At 35.5% G+C, this 20,164-nt stretch overlaps 3 protein-coding genes across 6 annotated transcripts in view; 1 reads left to right on the top strand and 2 right to left on the bottom strand.

Moving 5' to 3' along the window:
• LOC110386328 (uncharacterized) overlaps positions 1 to 20,147 on the bottom strand; it is a 73,032-nt gene extending 52,885 nt beyond the window's left edge. The window contains exon 1 of the mRNA XM_062672241.1: positions 19,913 to 20,147. Coding sequence (XP_062528225.1) covers positions 19,913 to 20,147 — 235 coding nt within the window. The remainder of the gene's footprint in view (positions 1 to 19,912) is intronic.
• LOC101737331 (uncharacterized) overlaps positions 1 to 20,164 on the bottom strand; it is a 155,563-nt gene that overhangs the window by 77,941 nt on the left and 57,458 nt on the right. The gene's annotated exons all lie outside the window — the stretch shown is intronic.
• The window catches only part of LOC101744163 (U8-agatoxin-Ao1a), a 74,325-nt gene that overhangs the window by 3,313 nt on the left and 50,848 nt on the right, over positions 1 to 20,164 (top strand). The gene's annotated exons all lie outside the window — the stretch shown is intronic.

The following is a 20,164-nucleotide window of genomic DNA, read 5'->3' as shown; positions in this document are numbered from 1 at the left end:
AGGGAGACTTTGATCGCGTGTGACAAGGATGGACAAGATAAGGAATATGTATATCAAAGGAAGTGTGAAAGAAGTCTCAGTGATTGATAAATTAAAGAGCGAACTGTTATAGCGGGTTTCGCTACGTAGATTTAAAAAAAATGAAATACAAAGTTATGGAGGTCCGATGACAGTCACGCGCACTGATTTAGAATAGGATAGGAGAAGATTTGACAGCTCAGGTCGGGAATTGGCAGAAGACTTGACCGCTCAGGTCGAGAGATGGTTGAAGACTGTCCGTTTGCGGGGTGGACGGAACAGGAGAGCTGCACGTGCAGCTTGGTTAGGGCTGTCAGCCAAATAGTATTCATACTAGGGTTATAACAGAACGGTTAACGTGGTATGGACAAGTGATGCGTAGAGAGGAGATGCATGTGACTACGAGATGTATGGAAATGGTAGTGCAAGGTAACGGGGGAAGAGGTCGACCGAAGTATACATGGATGGAATATGTGAATGACGATGTGAGAGAAAGAGGACTGAGTGTTGAGATGACTGTTGATGAGGAGAATGGAATAGAAAAATTTGCTATGCTGACCGAGCCCAGCTAGTGGGATAAGATGGAAACAAAGAAGAAGACTTTGATCCCATATTTCAAGAGTTGCAGGATTTACAATGTAATTGATATCTATGGGCTCTGGTAGCCACATAGTACTATGTGGGCCGTAAGGTCTTTGAGCCATATTTGAAATAAATAAATAAAAACTCTCCGCCACAAACGCCGGACTACGAATATACCTGGCGACTTGCCTATTAGGCCTGGGACACTAACAAATGGTAGCGATAACCATTGTAATATCATAACTTGGCTTTAAGCCAATGAATTCGAATCTAGGCCACATCGAAAACCCGTTTGTATTGTTTTCATATCAATATATGCAAACGAATTTTCATGGTTTTTTTTCTTTTTCAAATGCTTTTAATGAAAATTGAAGTGGCTTAGGGATTCTTTTTGTTTATAGTATCGATGATGGCATTCCATTTTCATTTGCATTTTAATCCGAATGTTTTGGAGTTTTTTTTATAAATAATGTTGTAATATAAGTAAGTAAGTATATTTGTAAGTATATGTAATTCAAAATCGAAAAGAAGATCTACCCTCCGTTTTGTTTGTAGCAACGACTTGGGTGTATTCGATGTAAAATTTTATCTGTCGGCTTAGGTAGCTGCATAATATTATTAGGGAAGCCGTGCTCGTGTACCGGGCTATGCGAAAAGGGTATTAAAAACCTTTTCGAAATATCTTGGAAATTGAATTTGAAAAATCTTGGAAAATGATTGAATCTTGATTGAATCTAACAGTCAAATTGATTTCCACGGTGAACGAATAGCATCGTGTGTTTTTAAAAATAAACCCGCAAAATTATAATTTGCGTAATTACTGGTGGTAGGACCTCTTGTTAGTCCGCACGGGTGGGCACTACCAGCCTGCCTATTTCTGCCGTGAAGCAGTAATGCGTTTCGGTTTGAAGGGTGGGGCAGCCGTTGTAACTATACTTGAGACCTTAGAACTTATATCTCAAGGTGGGTGGCGCATTTACGTTGTGGATGTCTATGGGCTCCAGTAACCACTTAACACCAGGTGGGCTGTGAGCTCGTCCACTCATCTAAGCAATAAAAAAAATTGTCGCTTTATTTGCCTAATATAATTGATAAGAAGCATTTCAAAAGATATTTTTATTTTGTAAGCAAATTACAACAAATTCTTGTAATTTTGGATCAATCAACATTTATACGGATTCTTTTCTATCGGGTATAGGAGTCATTTTAAAACAGGTACAGACAAAGTAAAAAGAAAAACCGGTAACTTATTTTTCTAATAAACTTAATGAATTAAAAAAAAAAAGGATTATCAAGATAGGCCGGATATCTGTCGACTAGTACCGATGTATAGATTTATTAAGGATCAGCTTCCATCCATAGCTTCACCAGTGTTAGCTACAATATATGTATATTGCGTGGATCCTCTCCCAGCAGTGGGATGAAAGTTATAACCTCTCTCTGGTAAGTCTGGTAGGTTTGGTAATTCATTAACAGTAAAATTAGTTATGTAAGTGGTGAGCACGCGTGTGAATGTTTCCATTTCAGTAAACTCGATTCACAGTTAAAGTGCAACTAATGAACCAGTTAATCATGTCGACGGGCCTATTGCTGATGAAATTCCATTTACATTCCTCGTATTTTAGTTATCGTGTCATCTCGAAAATCTATGTTAACTTATGTAGCTAATGAAAAGTTTATTTTTGTTGCTCATGACCCACCAGATATTAAGTGGTTTATGAAGCCCATTGACATTTAACAACCCATTCTCGACATGAGATGAAAGTTTCGAAAGTTTGGTAATGCGTTTTAAGACCGGACGGACGGAAGGACGTATTGAAAGCTTTTCTGAAGAGATTGAATGATGGCACCGACTCGTGCTTAGAATACGCTCTAAAATCTCGAGAGGAAGTAAAGCGTGTGACAGGTTTTTTTTGTGAGATAGTAATTGAGGATAGTATACCTATACTTCAAATACGATTGAGTTGTGTACCTAATAGTAGTAAGTAGTAGTATTATCGTAATTAGAACTACTTTTCCAAGGACACTGTCGTCCTGGACTAGGGTTGCCACCTTTTTTTTTGCAAATAAAGTAGGTACATTGGTTATTATAGGTAGAAAAAAAATTACATAGTAATAAAATAAAGTATGATTTCTTTTATTTATTATTATATTTAAATATGTACATATTTTTATTACAATTGAATAAATTATACAAGTAATTGTGACAATTAATAACAGTGACATTGTTGACAATTGAGGTTAAGTTGCGAGAGTAAGTTCAGAAATATTTGTTAAAAAAACGAATGCTTAAGTGACATGGCGTTGGCGAGTGGACATATTGATTAAGCAATCAATGTTTTAATTGCGTTTAAGGAAAAAAATTTACGTCATATGACTAAACTTTTCAAAATCTCAAAGAAACCAAATCATGCTAAATAAAGTATTTTCGTGTACTTTATTTTTTAGATAAAACATAGAGTACTACCTGAAATAACGTACAATACTTTATTATAAAGTACGGGCGACTATCCTGGACCGACAAAACTGTGAAATATTCGAAATGCCGGAAATAAATTATAATGACAATAAAAATGTAAAATAAAACCGTAAGAGTAGTTTTAAATATCTCTACGGCTCGCGAAAATCGCATAAAATACTAGTACATTTTTACAAATTGTGCCGAAAATTACGTTATATTAGATGTAATCTGCAAAGAGTCTGTAAGATGTTTCGGTTTGAGTGTCCTTCGTTGAGGACAGCTCCTCGAGTCGTATTTAGTTAAGCCTCGAATGTTCTTTCGCTGTAAAAGTTGACAGTTTAGCATATTACGCAGTTTAGTTGACGGTGGAGTATTCATAACATTTACATACATATTTTATGATCGTTGTAATATAGTATTCGAGTTACAAACGCTGATCCAGTGTTCTGAGGTATCGATGAAATAAATTTTTTTCGGATCCTAGTAATAATTTCTTGCTTGTTCTACTGGAAAGATTTTTTTTTTATTGCTTACATGGGTGGACGAGCTCACAGCCCACCTGGTGTTAAGTGGTTCCTAGAGCCCATAGACATCTACAACGTAAATGCGCCACCCACCTTGAGATATAAGTTCTAAGGTCTCAAGTATAGTTACAACGGCTGCCTCACCCTTCAAACCGAAACGCATTACTACTTCACGGCAGAAATAGGCAGGGTGGTGGTACCCATCCGCGTGGACTCACAAGAGGTCCTACCACCAGTAATTACGCAAACTATAATTTTGCGGATTTCATTTTTATTACACGATGTTATTCCTTCACCGTGGAAATCAATCGTAAACAATTGTTGAGTACGTATTTCATTAGAAAAATTGGTACCCGCCTGAGATTCGAACACCGGTGCATCGCTCAACACGAGTGCACCGGACGTCTTATCCGTTAGGCCACGACGACTTCAAAGTGATCGTATGTTACGGTTTAGCTATTCTATTGAGATTTTTATTTGATTTCATTAGATGGTTCTATTTAATCTGGTGTAATTACTCGAAATCAGATGGGTCGCTATCCCACGCCATAATTCATTGATGGCGCAATGCCAGAAACCATCCCCTGTGTACCTACAACAACGTACAAACTTGTAATTCAATCAGATAAGCGACGCGTGAACAAATAGAAATCGAGCAAATTCCTAATACTCGTTTTTATGAACTCACTAGGAGACGTACTGGGATGTCGCAATTGTTATCTTGTTTTTAGAGTTCGCCATCTGAAACGATCAAATCTTTGACGTCTTAGTTCCAGAAAAAAAAAAAACTACACGAAAATGACAACTGCTTATCCGAAGATTGACATCGCCGTGACACCCTGCATACATTCCTTTCACATTATTATCAGTTTCACGTTAATTTTTGAGAACATAATATGGTAGTTAGGATATTTAAGTTAATAAAATTAGACCGAGACACTGCAATAATTTAAAGAGACTGTTGAAATGAATTGTAAATAAAGCTACAGGAAAAGTAACACAAAATATGGAGAAAATACCTTATTACCTTACCATAGGATATGTGATGAGAAACATACTATTTGAAGGTTTAAAAACGAAAAAAAACTTACCCAATGACATTAAAGAATAAAAAAAACTTACATATACATTATAATATTTGGTTAAATAAGTTTATTTATAGTAGTTGTTAATAGTTAACAAATAATAGCCGAATCATATTATACGAAAAAAGTAAATTAATACGAAAAAGTAGATTGTAAGTCACTCCAACATTTCGGTTTTGGATATATAAAATTTACTTAAAACATAAACGGATATAGCCAAAATACACCAAATTATTAATATTAATTCTAAATAATGAAACCAAGAAGTGTTGTAGGATTAGTTAAAAGTGTTTTAATACCAAAATTATTATCGGGAATGTTCTTAGGACTTGACATGATAAACGACACAACGCGATCTTCAAGTATGATGTATCACTGGCTGACATTCGCTGAGTTTGTATTTTCAACCCGTCCATGAACGGTCGCCATTTTCTTGAGGGTTGCCAGAATTTTCACGAGTGATAGCGACAAACTTTACTGTGTTATTTGTCTTACTTTTAAGGTTAGTTTTCATGGCCAATATTGTTATTTTTTTTAAATCGATGATACATGACTTGCTGCTTACTAATTGTAGGGCATCTCAGTCATAAGGGCATGAACATTGGTTCTCAACTCTGTTTAAGTTTAATGCCCTATTGAAATAAATAAAAACACACACATATTGCATAGGTACCCAGCGATTATTAGAACTAATTGAGATTTGTAAGTCAATAATTCGTTGTTATCAAATCAATTGGATGGTCAGAACCGATTTAACTCTATTTGTAATTTAATGGAAATATCAACGCTAGTCTCTAATTTTGTCTCGTTTTAGTATAGTTCAATTATTTAGATTGTGAATTTTTAAGTGGGTAATCGTTATGTCCAAATGCAATGGGAAAAGTCTATTATAGCAATAATTATCACGTGGTCCTGATTTTGGGCATTGTCCTTTAAACCGACAGATTGGCAGAAACATTGACTTTAAAAAAAAAAAAGTTTTCTTAAGATTTTTCGTGTTGTACATACGAAAGTTTATTTATATTTTATAACATCGTAAATTGAATTATTCAAAATACAACTCAAAATTCAAAATCATTTATTTCAACTTAGATGTCAGTATGACACACTTGTTGAATGTCAAAATACAAATAACAATGTTAACTCTACCACCGGTTCCAAAAAAAGCCACAGTCCTGAGAAGAACCGGCGAAACAAACTCAGCGGGCTTTTTTTTTTTTTTTGTTTTTTCTCAAATATTTTCTTTTTTTTTAAATAAATAGAAATATTCACAATAAAAGAAAAAACAAGTCAAAAAAATACAATTAAAAATAATAATAATAATAATGAAAAATGAAAAGGCCAGGAGCGAGCGCCTCATTCCCACGTAGTGCCATCTAGTAAATAATCCTTAACTTTATAATATGCCTTGTTGCACAAACGTTCCTTAACAGTTTTCTTAAATCTATGAACAGGTAGTAGTTGAACGTTTAGTGGGATCTTGTTGAAAAGCTGTACACCCAGCCCCCTAAAAGAGTTGCTTATTTTCTTAATTCGAGCCGCCGGCAACGCAAGCCTATGTTTGTTCCTAGTGTTCACATTGTGCAAATCGCAGACTCTGGGGAATTCTTCAATGTTTTTACGCACGTACAATAAATTTTCAAAAATGTATTGGGACGCTAAAGTTAGAATTTTGATTTCCTTAAACTTGTCCCTCAAGGATTCCCTCGGGTGCATATTATAAATAGCACGAATAGCCCTCTTCTGCAGGATGAAAATCGTTTCGACATCGGCAGCATTGCCCCATAGCAAAATGCCATAGGACATAACACTATGAAAATAACTAAAATAAACCAGGCGTGCCGTATCTTCATTAATATACATTCGTATTTTTTTTACCGCAAACGCTGCAGAACTAAGCCTACTCGCTAACTTGCATATGTGAGGACCCCACTGCAGCTTGGAATCAACTGTTATACCAAGAAAAACTGTCGAATCCACAAGCTCCAGTGTCTCTCCACTTACAGTAATATTAGTGTCAACTTGTTTAACATTAGGTGTGGTAAATTTTATACATTTTGTTTTTTTGTTATTTAATAACAGATTATTAACACTAAACCAATGTACCACGCGCGAGATAGCATCATTCACATCGTCATAATCTTCCAAATGTCGTTTAATTTTAAACAATAATGATGTATCATCAGCGAATAATACGACCTCGTGACGGGTTTCAATAAACTTAGGTAAATCATTGATATATACAAGAAATAGGAAGGGACCCAATATGGAACCCTGAGGAACACCCATATTAAGTAAGACACCGGAAGATCTGGTTCCTTTAACGTCTACTTTTTGGATTCTTCCGGATAAATAAGATTTAATAAGTTCTAATGAAACGCCCCTAATACCATAATGGTGTAATTTCCTCAACAATGTATTATGCTCAACACAATCAAAAGCTTTAGATAAGTCGCAGAAAACCCCAAGGGCATTATGCGACTCTTCCCAAGCCTGAAAAATATTTTTAATGAGATCTACACCTGCATCAATAGTTGACCGACCTCTAGTGAATCCATATTGTTTGTTATGAAGCAGGTTATTGGAATTGAAGTGGTTCAAAAGTTGTTCCAGAATAATTTTTTCAAAAATTTTACTCAATGTAGGTAGTACTGAAATGGGCCTAAAGTTAGAGGGGTCAAAAGTACTACCAGATTTAAATAAAGGTATTATTTTACTATATTTCATTAGATCAGGAAACACACCACCATCAATACAGTCATTAAATATTGTAGCAAGGTAAGGTGCAATTATATCAATAATGGATTTTATAACATTAATTGAAATTCCCCATAAATCACCAGTTTTCTTAATATTAATGAGCTTGAAAGTATCAATTATGTCCTTTATATCAATATTTGTGAACTTAAAGTTAACACTGCATTTATCAACATGATTTTGCAGTAATGATTCGGCGACGGTAGGAGATGAAATTAAAGATTTTGTGGTAGAAGCTGGGATATCAGCAAAGTAGTGCTCAAAGGCACTGGCCACTTCTTGATGAGAAGTTATTATTCGATTATTGATTTTTAAAGTTAATTCAGCATTGCTGTTTCTGACATTCCCAGTCTCCCTATTAATGATATTCCAAGTCATTTTAATTTTGTCAGGTGCATTTTTTATAAGATTGCCTAAGTGCAATGACTTGGCCAATGTACAGACTTTTTTAAACAGCTTGGAATATTTAGAGACATACTCATGAAATGACTTATTATGATTATATGATTTTTCATGATAGAGATCGTATAATCTCTGCCTACTTTTGTGAATTCCAACAGTCGCCCATTCATTGAATGATCTTTTATTATGTAAGATCAGAGTTTTAGAAGTAAAGATGGCACTAAATTCAGAATTAATAACATTAAATAAATCCATGTAATGAACATTAGGATCTTCACTATAACAAACATTCGGAATTTTTGCCAAAACTTTACCTCTAAGCTTCTCCAAACGTCTAATATTAATAGGAACAAACGGTAGCTTTCTTGTACTATTAACATCTGAAACAGATTTAATTTTAAAAGATAAGAATTGTCCACTGTGGTCTGAACTTAAATGATTAATAATGCATTTATGTAAAGGTTTTACATTTGTGAAAATATTATCTATACAGGTTGCCGATGTGCTAGTTATTCTTGTGGGCTCTGAAAATAGATTGCTAAGGTTATATGATTTTAACAATGTTCTGAGTCTAATAGTGGCATTTGTATTTTCTAATAAATTTATATTAAAATCACCACAAATAAAAACATGTTTATTAGAAACAGAAAGCTTTAATAAAACACGTTCCATTATATTTTCAAAAAAATCATATAACGAATTCGGGGGCCTGTACACACTTACAACAATGAATCGCTCAAGCTCTACACATGCCATTTCAATAATCCGTTCCACAGAGAGGCTCACAATGTCTCTACGTTCCTTACATTTATAATCTTTATTAACAAAGATCAGTGAGCCACCTCGTATAGCATTCTCTCTGCAGAAGGAACTTACAACCTGGTGATTTTTAAAATTACAATTTAATTCATATTTTTTAAGCCAATGTTCAGTAACACATAGAACATTGACTTTATTATAATCTAGGAACAAATCAATTTCAAGTTCTTTACCCATCAAACCTTGTAAGTTCTGATGCACCAGGTTGATCACAGTTGTTTTCAAAGAAATATTATTTGTTGATGGGCTGTGTCCAAATAAATCATATTTACTGCAAGAGGTAAACTCTGTTGTCTTAGTAATTAATTTAAATTACTTGGAACGGATTCCAAATTAATAGATGTCATATTTTTTTTCTGCTCAAAAGAAGCAGTAGGTTGATTAGCCAAATTCATGGCTAGATAAATGTGTAAAAAATAATGTAGCGAGTTTGCTACTTGTCTAAAATTGTAGCTACCTAAATAGAATTTGTTAGGTTTTGTCATAATAATACATTTATTCTTTATCATGCAATTAATGTCAATAGTATAAAATATATTTTCTGATTGTGTCATGACATAATAATTATTAACATTAGAAATTGTCTGCATGAAATCATTAATGCAATGTCTGATTTTATTTTCTGCTGGCATACTCTGAATAAATGGAAATGCAAACATGATGATCTTTTTCACCTGTAGTGTTAATAATTGATTTATTTGATATTTTATATCTCTTATATCTGCATTTCCCCTTCTCCCAATCATTATGATTATTGTTGTGTTAGGGCAATGAGTCACATTTAAAATTTTATTGAGTATGTGGGTACATGAAGCCCCAGGCATACAATAATTTATGACAGATTGTCCCAAACACAGATCATTCAGCGCTACACCCATATTTTTCCCTAGTTCATCACTGAATATTTTAATAATGTTTTTAGTAAGCGCAGGTTTCATTATATTGTTTACAACGGGCTTAGAGGTAGAACTAGAAAATTGACTTTGACTATTGGAACAGTCTGGTACTGGAGAACCCGATATAGAGCAGTGGCATTTACAATTAGCATATTGTAATGTCAGAGATTCAAATCGCTCTTTATTATTATTACACAAATCTAGCAGGTTATCCATCACCGATATATGTTCACATATGTCTTTTTGAGCATATTCATAATTTTTAGTTACATTGTCCAAATCAATTTTCAACGAATTTATTTGTGAAGTTAACTTTTCTATTTCTAACTCATGATTGTGATGAACATGTTGTAATTCTTCAAGTGAAGTATTTAGTTTTGTACGCAGTGCATTTCGGTCTTTGCATATAGTTTTTATACAATTAATAGATTTTCTAGTTTTTAAAAGTTGCTCCGTTTTATTTATAAACTTATTTAACTTAGAATATCTCTTATACTTTTTCTTACTAAGAACTAACTGTATTCTTATACAACTGTATTATAATACAACCGATCTCATTTTGTCACTCAGTAGATGTCTTCTATTTGCTCTAGTAGCCGTTCAAGATTAAGTGGCCCACTATGTCTGTACACAAAATCTGATATAAAAAGCCATAGTATTCCCGACAGCCATTTATTCAGAGTTTCTCGCCAGATCTCCGATAGCGATTCCGATCCGGTAGATTCAGAGAAGGACTACTCTTACTTTGGCTAGTGTTACCAAGTTCTCTCAGACTAAGCTCCGTGAGCTCATCTACAAGTCTGCGCGCATTTGGAATAACCTCTTAGGCTACCACTGATTCGGTAAGGAAAAAAATAGAAGTGTATTGTGATTCATTAAATAGTGATTTCTAATTGTTCATTTGTTTGTTTAGTGCGGACTCTGAGGAATTATTCGTGATTATTCCCTCGTCTTTAATTACCTTCGCACCATCGTCATTGCAGCACAGCTCGTCTCTATCATCAGAAACTACTATGCTCAATTATAGTGCATTTCATTTTGACGTGACAACGTCTTGTAATTCGACGGAGCCGGCTGCACGCACGAAAAAACATAACTCATGCGGTGTTACTTCGCTCTGAGGTGTTCCATTTAAGGCTTGAAGTGCAAGCGAGAGCGCGCAACGAGCGACAAAGAGGCACAATCGGCCTCCGCGTTCGGCAGCGTTCGACATCTGTCTCTCTCCTACTTGAGTGAGCGATGCATCCGCGTGGACAGCTGCTATACAGTAATATATTTACATGTTTTCGTCAAGTATGAAGTTCAGTGAAAAGTAAATGTGGTGTCAATTGTTTATAGCAACGATAATTGCGGCGATTCGAAGAATCAATTCAATAGTGATTTCCATTTACCTCCTTCTCTATATCCATACAAAATATCTATCAAACAAATAAAATTAAAATTTTCTTTTGAAAAATGAAACCATTCCATCAGTATTTTCTTATGACGTTGTCACGTTCAACTATAGTCAGTAAGCCGACTTTACAGACAACCGATTTTTTTAATAAGCTCAATCGAACTCTAAGAACGAACCTCTTTCCATGGTGTTTTGTTGAATAGGAATTTTGAACGGTAAGCAATAGCTTGGCTGTCTCTCTGACATTGTCAATGTTCACGTGCAACGATGTTCATTCTTTGTTTGTCTGTCTATATTTTATTTATTTATTTATTAAGTTGCACCAACAAAGTGATCATCAATACAAAACATTGACAAATTGACAAAAGTTCATGGCAGATGTCACCTCAATTATAGGTGCAATCGACAGTGCATTAATTTCAAAAATAAAAAAATATATACAGCTAAGATTTGATTACATTTCATTCATTGCTTGCTTAAGATTAATTTAATTGGGAGATGATTGGGATATTTGAAAGATACAAAGCATAAATTAGGTCATGACCTCTAATTTGTTTTAGGTTACATAAGCAAAGTACATAGTTTGCATGTGCTATTCAATTTTGGGTTAACTTTTGCCACGTCTCGAGAATGAAGGTCGTGTCCCTAACGTTTGCCCGATTTGCAATTTCGTTAACGCGCCATCACCCTTTCACACGATTCCCCCATTTTCATGAGGGTTACCAGTAAAGTCGCAGATTATGGCAGAGTTACATATTTTATGTTCCGTGACAAATTACGTTTTGAATGTCATGATGCTCCAACATTTTTCCGTTGTCAACAACACTAATTTTATTTAAGGTTTCTATTAAGGTTTTATAACAAATAAAAATTTGTGAAAGCGCATATAGGTAAATACATCAAAGGAGTAGCTATTTCAACCGACTTTTTACTAACCATTAAGCGCGAGATTAATAAATTCATTGAGAAATATCGAAGATGCGCTTTGCAAATATGCTAACTAGATGCTACGATAAATTACTCTAACTCAAGAACATTGTAAACCAAACGGGACTTTGTTATATATAAGGCTAGTTGCCGTCACTGAAGAAGTCTCTTGACAAACAGTATAATACCCATACTTCAATAGTCTGATTGCACATAATAAATTAAAACTAAACCTGTGTCTCGATGACTGCGGATTTGCGGATGTTCAGATAATGTCTGGAAGTGGTTGGTTGGATGACCTGACAGTATTAAATGGTCAATGCAGCTTTATACATACATATATATCACAATAGAATACGCCCTACAAATATGTTTAATCTGAAGCAATATGTGTGTGTTCTCAATAATATTTTATAATTAGCTTGGGTAATAATGTATGCCTTATTTAAATTCGTTGTTAAATTAAAAAGTACACCGAAAGCTACGTTCGTTATAATGCGCTAATGCAGCAAACTATAACAAGGACATAAAGCCGTACCACATAATATTTTCATATAAAATAACATACGCATATTGTAAAAGTTTGTGTGCCTCGTAACCGTTTTTACGGCCGACAATAAAATATACGCGAGCGTGAGACCCAATAAACGTTACTCAAAGAATGGTATACTGGACAACCGTAGTGAAACCGGTCCTTATTTACATACTTATATTTATTGCCGCTTTATTAGTTTCGTTAGAGATAAAACGAATTCTATTTGAGATTGGAACGTTTTGAAATAGTGTTTTGATTTTTTGTTTTCAGTTTTGATAATGTTCTGGATTTGTGATGCGTAGAGACGAGATGCACATGACTAGGAGATGTATAAAAATGGTAGTGCAAGGTAGAGGGGAAGAGGTCGACCGAAGAAGACATGGATGGAGTGTGTGAATGACGATATGAGAGAGAGGGGAGTGAGTGTTGAGATGGTGGCTGATAGAAGAAAATGGAATAGAAAAATTATCTGTGACGACCCCACTTAGTGGGATAAGGTGGAGACAAAGAAGAAGTTTTGGTAATGTTCTACATACACCGTTTTTCTTCAATACAAGATAAAGAACCGCGTGCCGCTCCAGACGCTAGAAGTATGAGAAAAACAATTTGTTAAAACTATTTACGATTCACGAAAGTACAACAAGCACTATGACAAAAATCATTCTAAAAATACCAACAATCATAAAACACAATTATAAAAAAATTCAACTCAACTAATCCGAAAAAAATGCGTTAGAATTGGTTACAAACAAACCCACACGTGTTAATTTTAGATGGAATATTTTATGGCCATGGACAACAGATGAGGTACTAAGTAATTACTGGAGCTCATTGGAATAAGAACGTGAATCCGGGTACGCACTTGGAGACACGACAAGCTAAATCCCATCACAGCAAATAAATGAAAGGCCAATAATGCCGTTTTAGATCTTGAAGTATCACTAATCGGATCTAAAGGCTCAATTTGATTCCGGGTTTGTCATCCGTTCAAAATAGTTACCCGGGATCAAACAAAGATAAATCTGTTCACTCATGACAACGACCCTTACAACTCTGCTGAAACACCAAAAGGAATGTTGAATATCAAATTGTAATCGACAATTTGGGTGTTATTTTTGTCTCAACAAACTAGATATCAAATAAAAGAATCAAATAAAAGAAAGCTAAAATTTCATGCTAGAAACAGAACACACCAGGATAAGGACGTCAATGTCTCCTTGCGTAGTTTGGTTGTCTTCCCTATCTGACTATACACAGTCGTCAACAGAACCTTAGAGCTCACTTCTACTATGTTAAATCTGCTCTATCAACGTTTCGATCTTCCTTCTTCTATATGTATCGCTTAAATTCGATAAATTAACTAATTTTCACTGCCTATTCGCTATTACTGGTTGTAGACGCAGGAACGGAGGATATCCAAAGAGAATTCGTTTTACTGTATAATTTCGTATATTTTCGATTTTACAAAAAAGGTGTATAATTTCGTATACCCTCGATTTTACAAAAAAGGCTGTTAGTTCGTTACGTTCGAAAGTTATGAATAATATGAAGTGACACAAATGACATAGAATGACGTTTTTGCTGTCAATATGCGATGGCGCTTTCGTCGATGGCAACCATCATTAGCCAAAGGTGTTTTATCCAGAACCACAATATGTATTGTTTCTGAATACTGGTGGTAAGACCTCTTGCGAGTCCGCACGGGTAGGTACCACCACCCCGCCTATTTCTGCCGTGAAGCAGCAATGCGTTTCGGTTTGAAGGGTGGGGTGGCCGTTGTAACTATACTGAGACCTTAGAACTTATATCTCAAGGTGGGTGGCGCATTTACATTGTAGATGTCTGTGGTGTCCAGTAACCACTTAACACTAGGTGGGCTGTGAGCTCGTCCACCCATCTAAGCAATAAAAAAAAAGGTAGAGTAAGAGGCTATTCCAGTTACGCCCGGACGGGTAGGTGATCTCACGGGCTCAACCTTAGAGAATTTGCTAACACTAGCCCTAGCAAGAGTAATGCTACGCAGAATCTACCACCGGATCGGAATTGCGACTCACTGAGGAAATCCGGCGAGAAACTCAGTGAGCTGTGTCTATGGGGCAAGAACTTATGATAAGGCTGGCCGTGGGCTACCGATCTGCGTAACTATCAAGACGAAGTGCGCGAATATTAGAGAAACCGGGAACGTTGAGACAGAACACAAAAGGCCGAACATAAATTCAAGTCGGAACTTCGACAGGACGAAGAATAAGTTCCGCATAAAAACATCACTTGTGTTATTTTTCTGAAATGCACGAACAGAAAGATTTATTTGCCCGCAAATGTCAAAAGTTTTCGTATAAAGAATTTCACGCGTGATATCTGAACGCGTGAAAGTGTGTGTCTAGGGTAACTTGCTTAAGGAGATAAGCTTGAAGACATATAAACCTGTCTTGATAAATGTTTCAAGAGCTTTTGTTTACTAAGATACCGTTACCATATGAAGAATCGTAAGATGACAATCATTAAATGGCATCATTATTATGGCATCATTTAATAAAAGCAAGACAACGGTTACTAGTTACAATTTATATACGTAAATATAAATTTTACAAACTATGATTCCGAAAATGGCATATATAACATTCGAGTCATTAGTTGCTGTTTTAGTAGTAAAACCAATTTCTATTCTCACTCCTTTACTGTGCACGCGGTCAGACTGTGGAATTCGCTGCCGGCTGACATGCGAGCTTGCAAGTCTGTTTCTGTTTTTAAATACAAGGTCAAACAATTTTATCTCTCATCAACCGAATGATCATTGTTCTATACTCTTCGTATATACTGTGTTACTTATAATATTTTGTATTCAAGTTTAACAATATTTGCTATGTGTATGAGCATTACTATAATTCTCATGTTGTATTTGTTATTTTAGTTATGTGTTATTTGTTCTACACACGCTCATCACTTTTAATTATTATTCTCATAATCCTCTCGCAGACCTGCGAGAGGATTATGAGAATGGATTATGAGAATTATGCGGAAGATATTTCTTAAAGAAATAAGCAGCGCCTTTGTACATACTTTTCCTATTACTCTGTACTATGTCTTCTTTTCTGTGTGTATATAAATAAATAAATAGCATTAATAAAGGAAATCGTTGGTAAAGTGCTTTTAAATATAAGGTTCGAAAATTGCCTGTCTATCAATCGTAAGTATACAATATTCTGCTTCATTTGTCTATTAAGATACTCTTTAAGCACTGACTCTAAAACGTGTATGATCGGATATCAGAAAGTCTAATGCAACTTAAGTAACCTTGTACTGACAATAATATGCGGTGATTGCAGATGGGTAGTGGATTTGTCTTTATAGCTATAGATTAGTAGGGAGCTTCGACGTAAATTCCGCGAATCACCTGAAGACATGAGTCGCAGGTCTTCGTTGAGTTGTGTGAAGTGACAACATTTATTTATTTATTACTATTCTATACTATTATTCAAGGCAGAAGTAGGGAGAATTCTGGTAATACATAAGAAGTTTTTTTTTGAAGTTATACTTCTTTAGGCGCGTTATGAAAAATTGATGAGAGTGAAATTTTACGATGCGCGCGCACCGTGACACAAAATTAACAGAAATAAACTGGCCCTAAAGAAAAAATGCTACCAACAAAACAGAAATGGAACCTCTGTTAGTGACGCATGTTGGCACGCACGCCGCTTCTGTTCACTGTGTATTTATATTTATAATATTTATCCACATGCTTTGAGTTTCTACATTTAAAACACGTGTTTTCATTTTGTTTTCATTATACAAGTGCGAATTTTATATGGGCGTCTGAATTATAATCAGAAGTGATTTCAATTGAATATTTTAATCAATACTAATTAATATTAGAAAATATTTGTTAAAAAACTGTGTTCATCAACCTTCTTAAGTGCTCCAATACAATTGAGGTTAACTATCCGTATGTATTATTTAGTAATATAAATGACAAAATTATTATTATTAATTATTTCATATTTAAAAAAAGAATAAACAATTTAATAAAAAGAAAGTATAACTTCTTACGGGCTTACATAAGTAAATGCACCCTTTTTTATATAAATTACAAAATGAATCGAAATAGAAAAGAATTTCCGACTGCGTTTTATCTTATCTTATTATGGTAACGTGTTAAGTTACGATAACTCCCAACTCTTCGTGGCTTGACTCCCAAGAGTACTATTAAGTTATCTAATTTAATGTGAGACTTCATCGTTTAGTGATCTGCACTTAATCTAACTTCTAAATCCTTGATATTGTGGCTTTATTGAAAAAGTTACGATTGATATTAAAACACCATTAATAGTTTTATGAGACCGCTGTCGAAGTCTGAAGCTGTAGTTATTTCAAAATTTATAGCCTTTTAAACTGTCCGAACCGATTATTGAAATATGATGACGTTTCAATTTTGGATCGTAATCGTTTTAAATTTTATTTAACGAAAATGTATACATGTAAAATTGATATTTTCCTGGAAAAACTTAGAGTATAAATTCAAATAAACGAAAAGTTTTTTTGACGTGACAACCTCTTATAATTCGATGGAGCCGGCTGCACGCACGAAAAAACATGACTCATGTGGCGCTACCTCGCTCTGAGGCGTTCCATTTAAGGCTTGAAATGCAAGCGAGAGCGCGCAACGAGCGACAAAGAAGCACAATCGGCTTCCACGTTCGGCAGCGTTCGACATCTGTCTCTCTCCTACTTGAGTGAGCGATGCATCCGCGTGGACAGCTGCTATACAATAATACATTTACCTACATGTTTTCGTCAAGTATGAAGTTCAGTAAAAAGTGAATGTGGTGTCAATTGTTTATAGCAGCGATAATTGCGATAATTGAAAAATGAAACCATTCCATCAGTATTTTCTTATGACGTTGTCACGTTCAACTATCGTCAGTAAATTGACTTTACAGACAACCGATTTTTTTTAGTAAGCTATTGACAGGCTCTTTATGAGAAGATAGACCGACTGCTCATTTGTAGTTCTACTAATGCCGTATGAGTTACGGGACACTGTGTATACTTTATTTATTACTGAAGGCTCATGATATACATATTTTTCGTTTTAAAACTTTTCTAATGTGACAGATGTTACAGTCGAATTCGTTTGGTACACGCAGGGGATCAAAACTTTTTCGAGTGACATAATATTTTTTTCATGAAAGACAAAATGCTTTTAGTTTCTGAAACTATGTCGCGTGAATTGAAACAAGATTAAGGATAAAATGAATTAAGGATAAAAAACCTGGACATAAGGATAAAATATTGTAAATATAAGGTTGTAAGGTTATTTCGTGTAGAATATTTTACGAAAAATATGTACTGTGAAATGTGTGTGCAAATAACAAGGATGTGACCACATTCTTGTGATTTACATTCTTGTGATTTGCACACACATTTCACAGTACATATTTTTCGTAACAGTGTATCATAACAAACTAGTTGTTCCGTCCCGTAACAGTTTGTTCTAAAATACATATTTATATTATTATTATTATTTTTTATTGTGAATAATTTTTTTTTTTATTCTTTGAGTACGTAACGCGACACAATTTGGTTTATATGTATTATTCATTTCTTATTTTTTCTTGTACTGGGTCTGCGACATGTTGTGTGTATCGGAATGCACCATTTCCGTGGGAAATGGTTCTTCGGCGCGACACTAGCGCCACCACTTGCCTGCCTGTTAGTGCGGCAAAAAACAAAAACAGAGTTTTTCGCGCGAAGCCGCTGTAGCCGCATCGGCACGCGCATTATATTTAAATAAAGTTCCCCCTTTCATATAAAAAAACTGGAAAATAGTGACAGTGACCTATGACTACATGTGAAGGATAGATGAACTGATTCTGGCAATACTCATCCTCGACCAGGAACTTCGGACGTGGTTGCGGGACGATTCACGGTAAGTCGACAGACCTAGGCCATATCCTAATCATAAATTTGGTCCATTCGAACCGGGTACATATTTTCCAGTTTGTGTCGTGTTATTTAGCAGTATTTACGTACTCATTTTCAAATTGTAAAATCACGCGTTCGATTCTTAGCGTCCCCCGCCATCTTTTGTTTCGCAAAATGTCGGAAGGTGAAGAATTATCGCCATGTGAACAAGATATTTTCGAAAGGGATTTAATTCTTGATGAACTCAAACGTATCATTCTACTCGCGAAGACGAACGAACAACAATTTCGCTCGCGTACTATAGACCTAGCGGCTCACCAAAGAAAGTTTACAAAGGTTCAGACTAAAATTGAAAAGTTTCTCATCAGATCCAAATCATTTAGCAAAGATGATAACATAAAGATTCGTAATGATTTTAATGACTTATACTACGAAATTGTCGGTCACTTAAACTCGTTAAAGTCGATGGATGAGCGTCAGCGCCGTTTCAATCGGTCAAGTAATTGTTCATTTGATGCGATAAGTAACGATAAAAGAAATTTACCTACTTTACCTTTACCTGAATTCAAAGGCGATCCTACGGATTGGCCATCATTTTATGATTTATTCAAATCGTTAGTGCATAGCAACAATGCCTACTCTAAAGCAGAGAAACTTAGATATCTTCTACTTGCAGTTAAAAACGAACCGTATAACCTGATCAAATCCATACCTATCACGGAAGATAACTACCCGATCGCGTTAGAAATATTGTTAACCCGCTACGAAAATAAAAGGGTAATTGCGTCGAAACATCTAGATCGAATTTTAGACATAGAATCGTGTTCAGATAGATCTCCGTATAGTGTACGAAAATTGTTAAATGTCTATCAGGAAAACATGAAGGCGTTAGAGGTCATGGACTTTCCGACTCATGAGTGGAGTTTCGTTCTCCTACAAATTTTACTACGTAAAATTCCGAGTAGTATGAGAAAGGGATTCGAACGTTCATTGGCCAAGCCATCCGATATTCCAGAAGTAGACACATTGGTTTCATATTTACAACATGAAATCGCCGCGGAAGAAATGGTATCTCCTAGCTCCTCAAGTACCTCCGCACAGCACGCTAACAAACAGATATCGCGGGTAGGTAATCCGCTGCCATTACAGCCGCGTAGCTACAATGTAAGTCCGAACAGTTTTGCGCCGGTAAAGCGATCGTTTGCCGCCAACGTGTCATTAGACCAAACTCGACCTACGGTCGACGGTAATAAGGTTCGAACTTGCTTGAAGTGTAACGGTTCACACATTTTGACAAAATGTGCAGAGTTTTTAAATCTTTCCCCGCAGGATAGGTATTCCCTTGTACAAAACAAAAGTGTTTGTTATAATTGTTTGAATGTCGGTCACGACGTAAAAAATTGCATTTCTAATTTTGTGTGTAGAACGTGTCATAAACGACATCATAGTTTATTACATTTTACGAATCAACCGGCTCAAGCGCTAGCGGTTGCAAGCGAAATCAAGCAACCTATTGTTGTTCCGCTCACTCCTATGCAGGAGAAGCCGACTCCGATCGCGGTACACGGAAATTGCGCATCTAACTTACCTCTCGCTCGCACTGGAACAGTGTTGTTATCGACAGCACTAGTGGATATTGTCATAGGTAATAATATGACGATTTCCACTGTTAGATGCATGGTAGACACGGGGAGCCAGGCATCGTTTATTACCGAAGCTTGTGTGCAGCGCTTAGGTCTAGCACGCCGGCATAGCAACGTGCCGGTGTTCGGTATTGGTGACACCGGACCCGTGCATCCAAAAGGTTTAGTTTCGTGTTCCATTGCGCCTAAAGGTCAAC

Source organism: Bombyx mori, chromosome 14, assembly GCF_030269925.1.
Source record: "Bombyx mori chromosome 14, ASM3026992v2".
In the NCBI taxonomy this organism is placed as follows: domain Eukaryota; kingdom Metazoa; phylum Arthropoda; class Insecta; order Lepidoptera; family Bombycidae; genus Bombyx; species Bombyx mori.
This window is presented reverse-complemented; position numbering and strand designations above follow the sequence as displayed.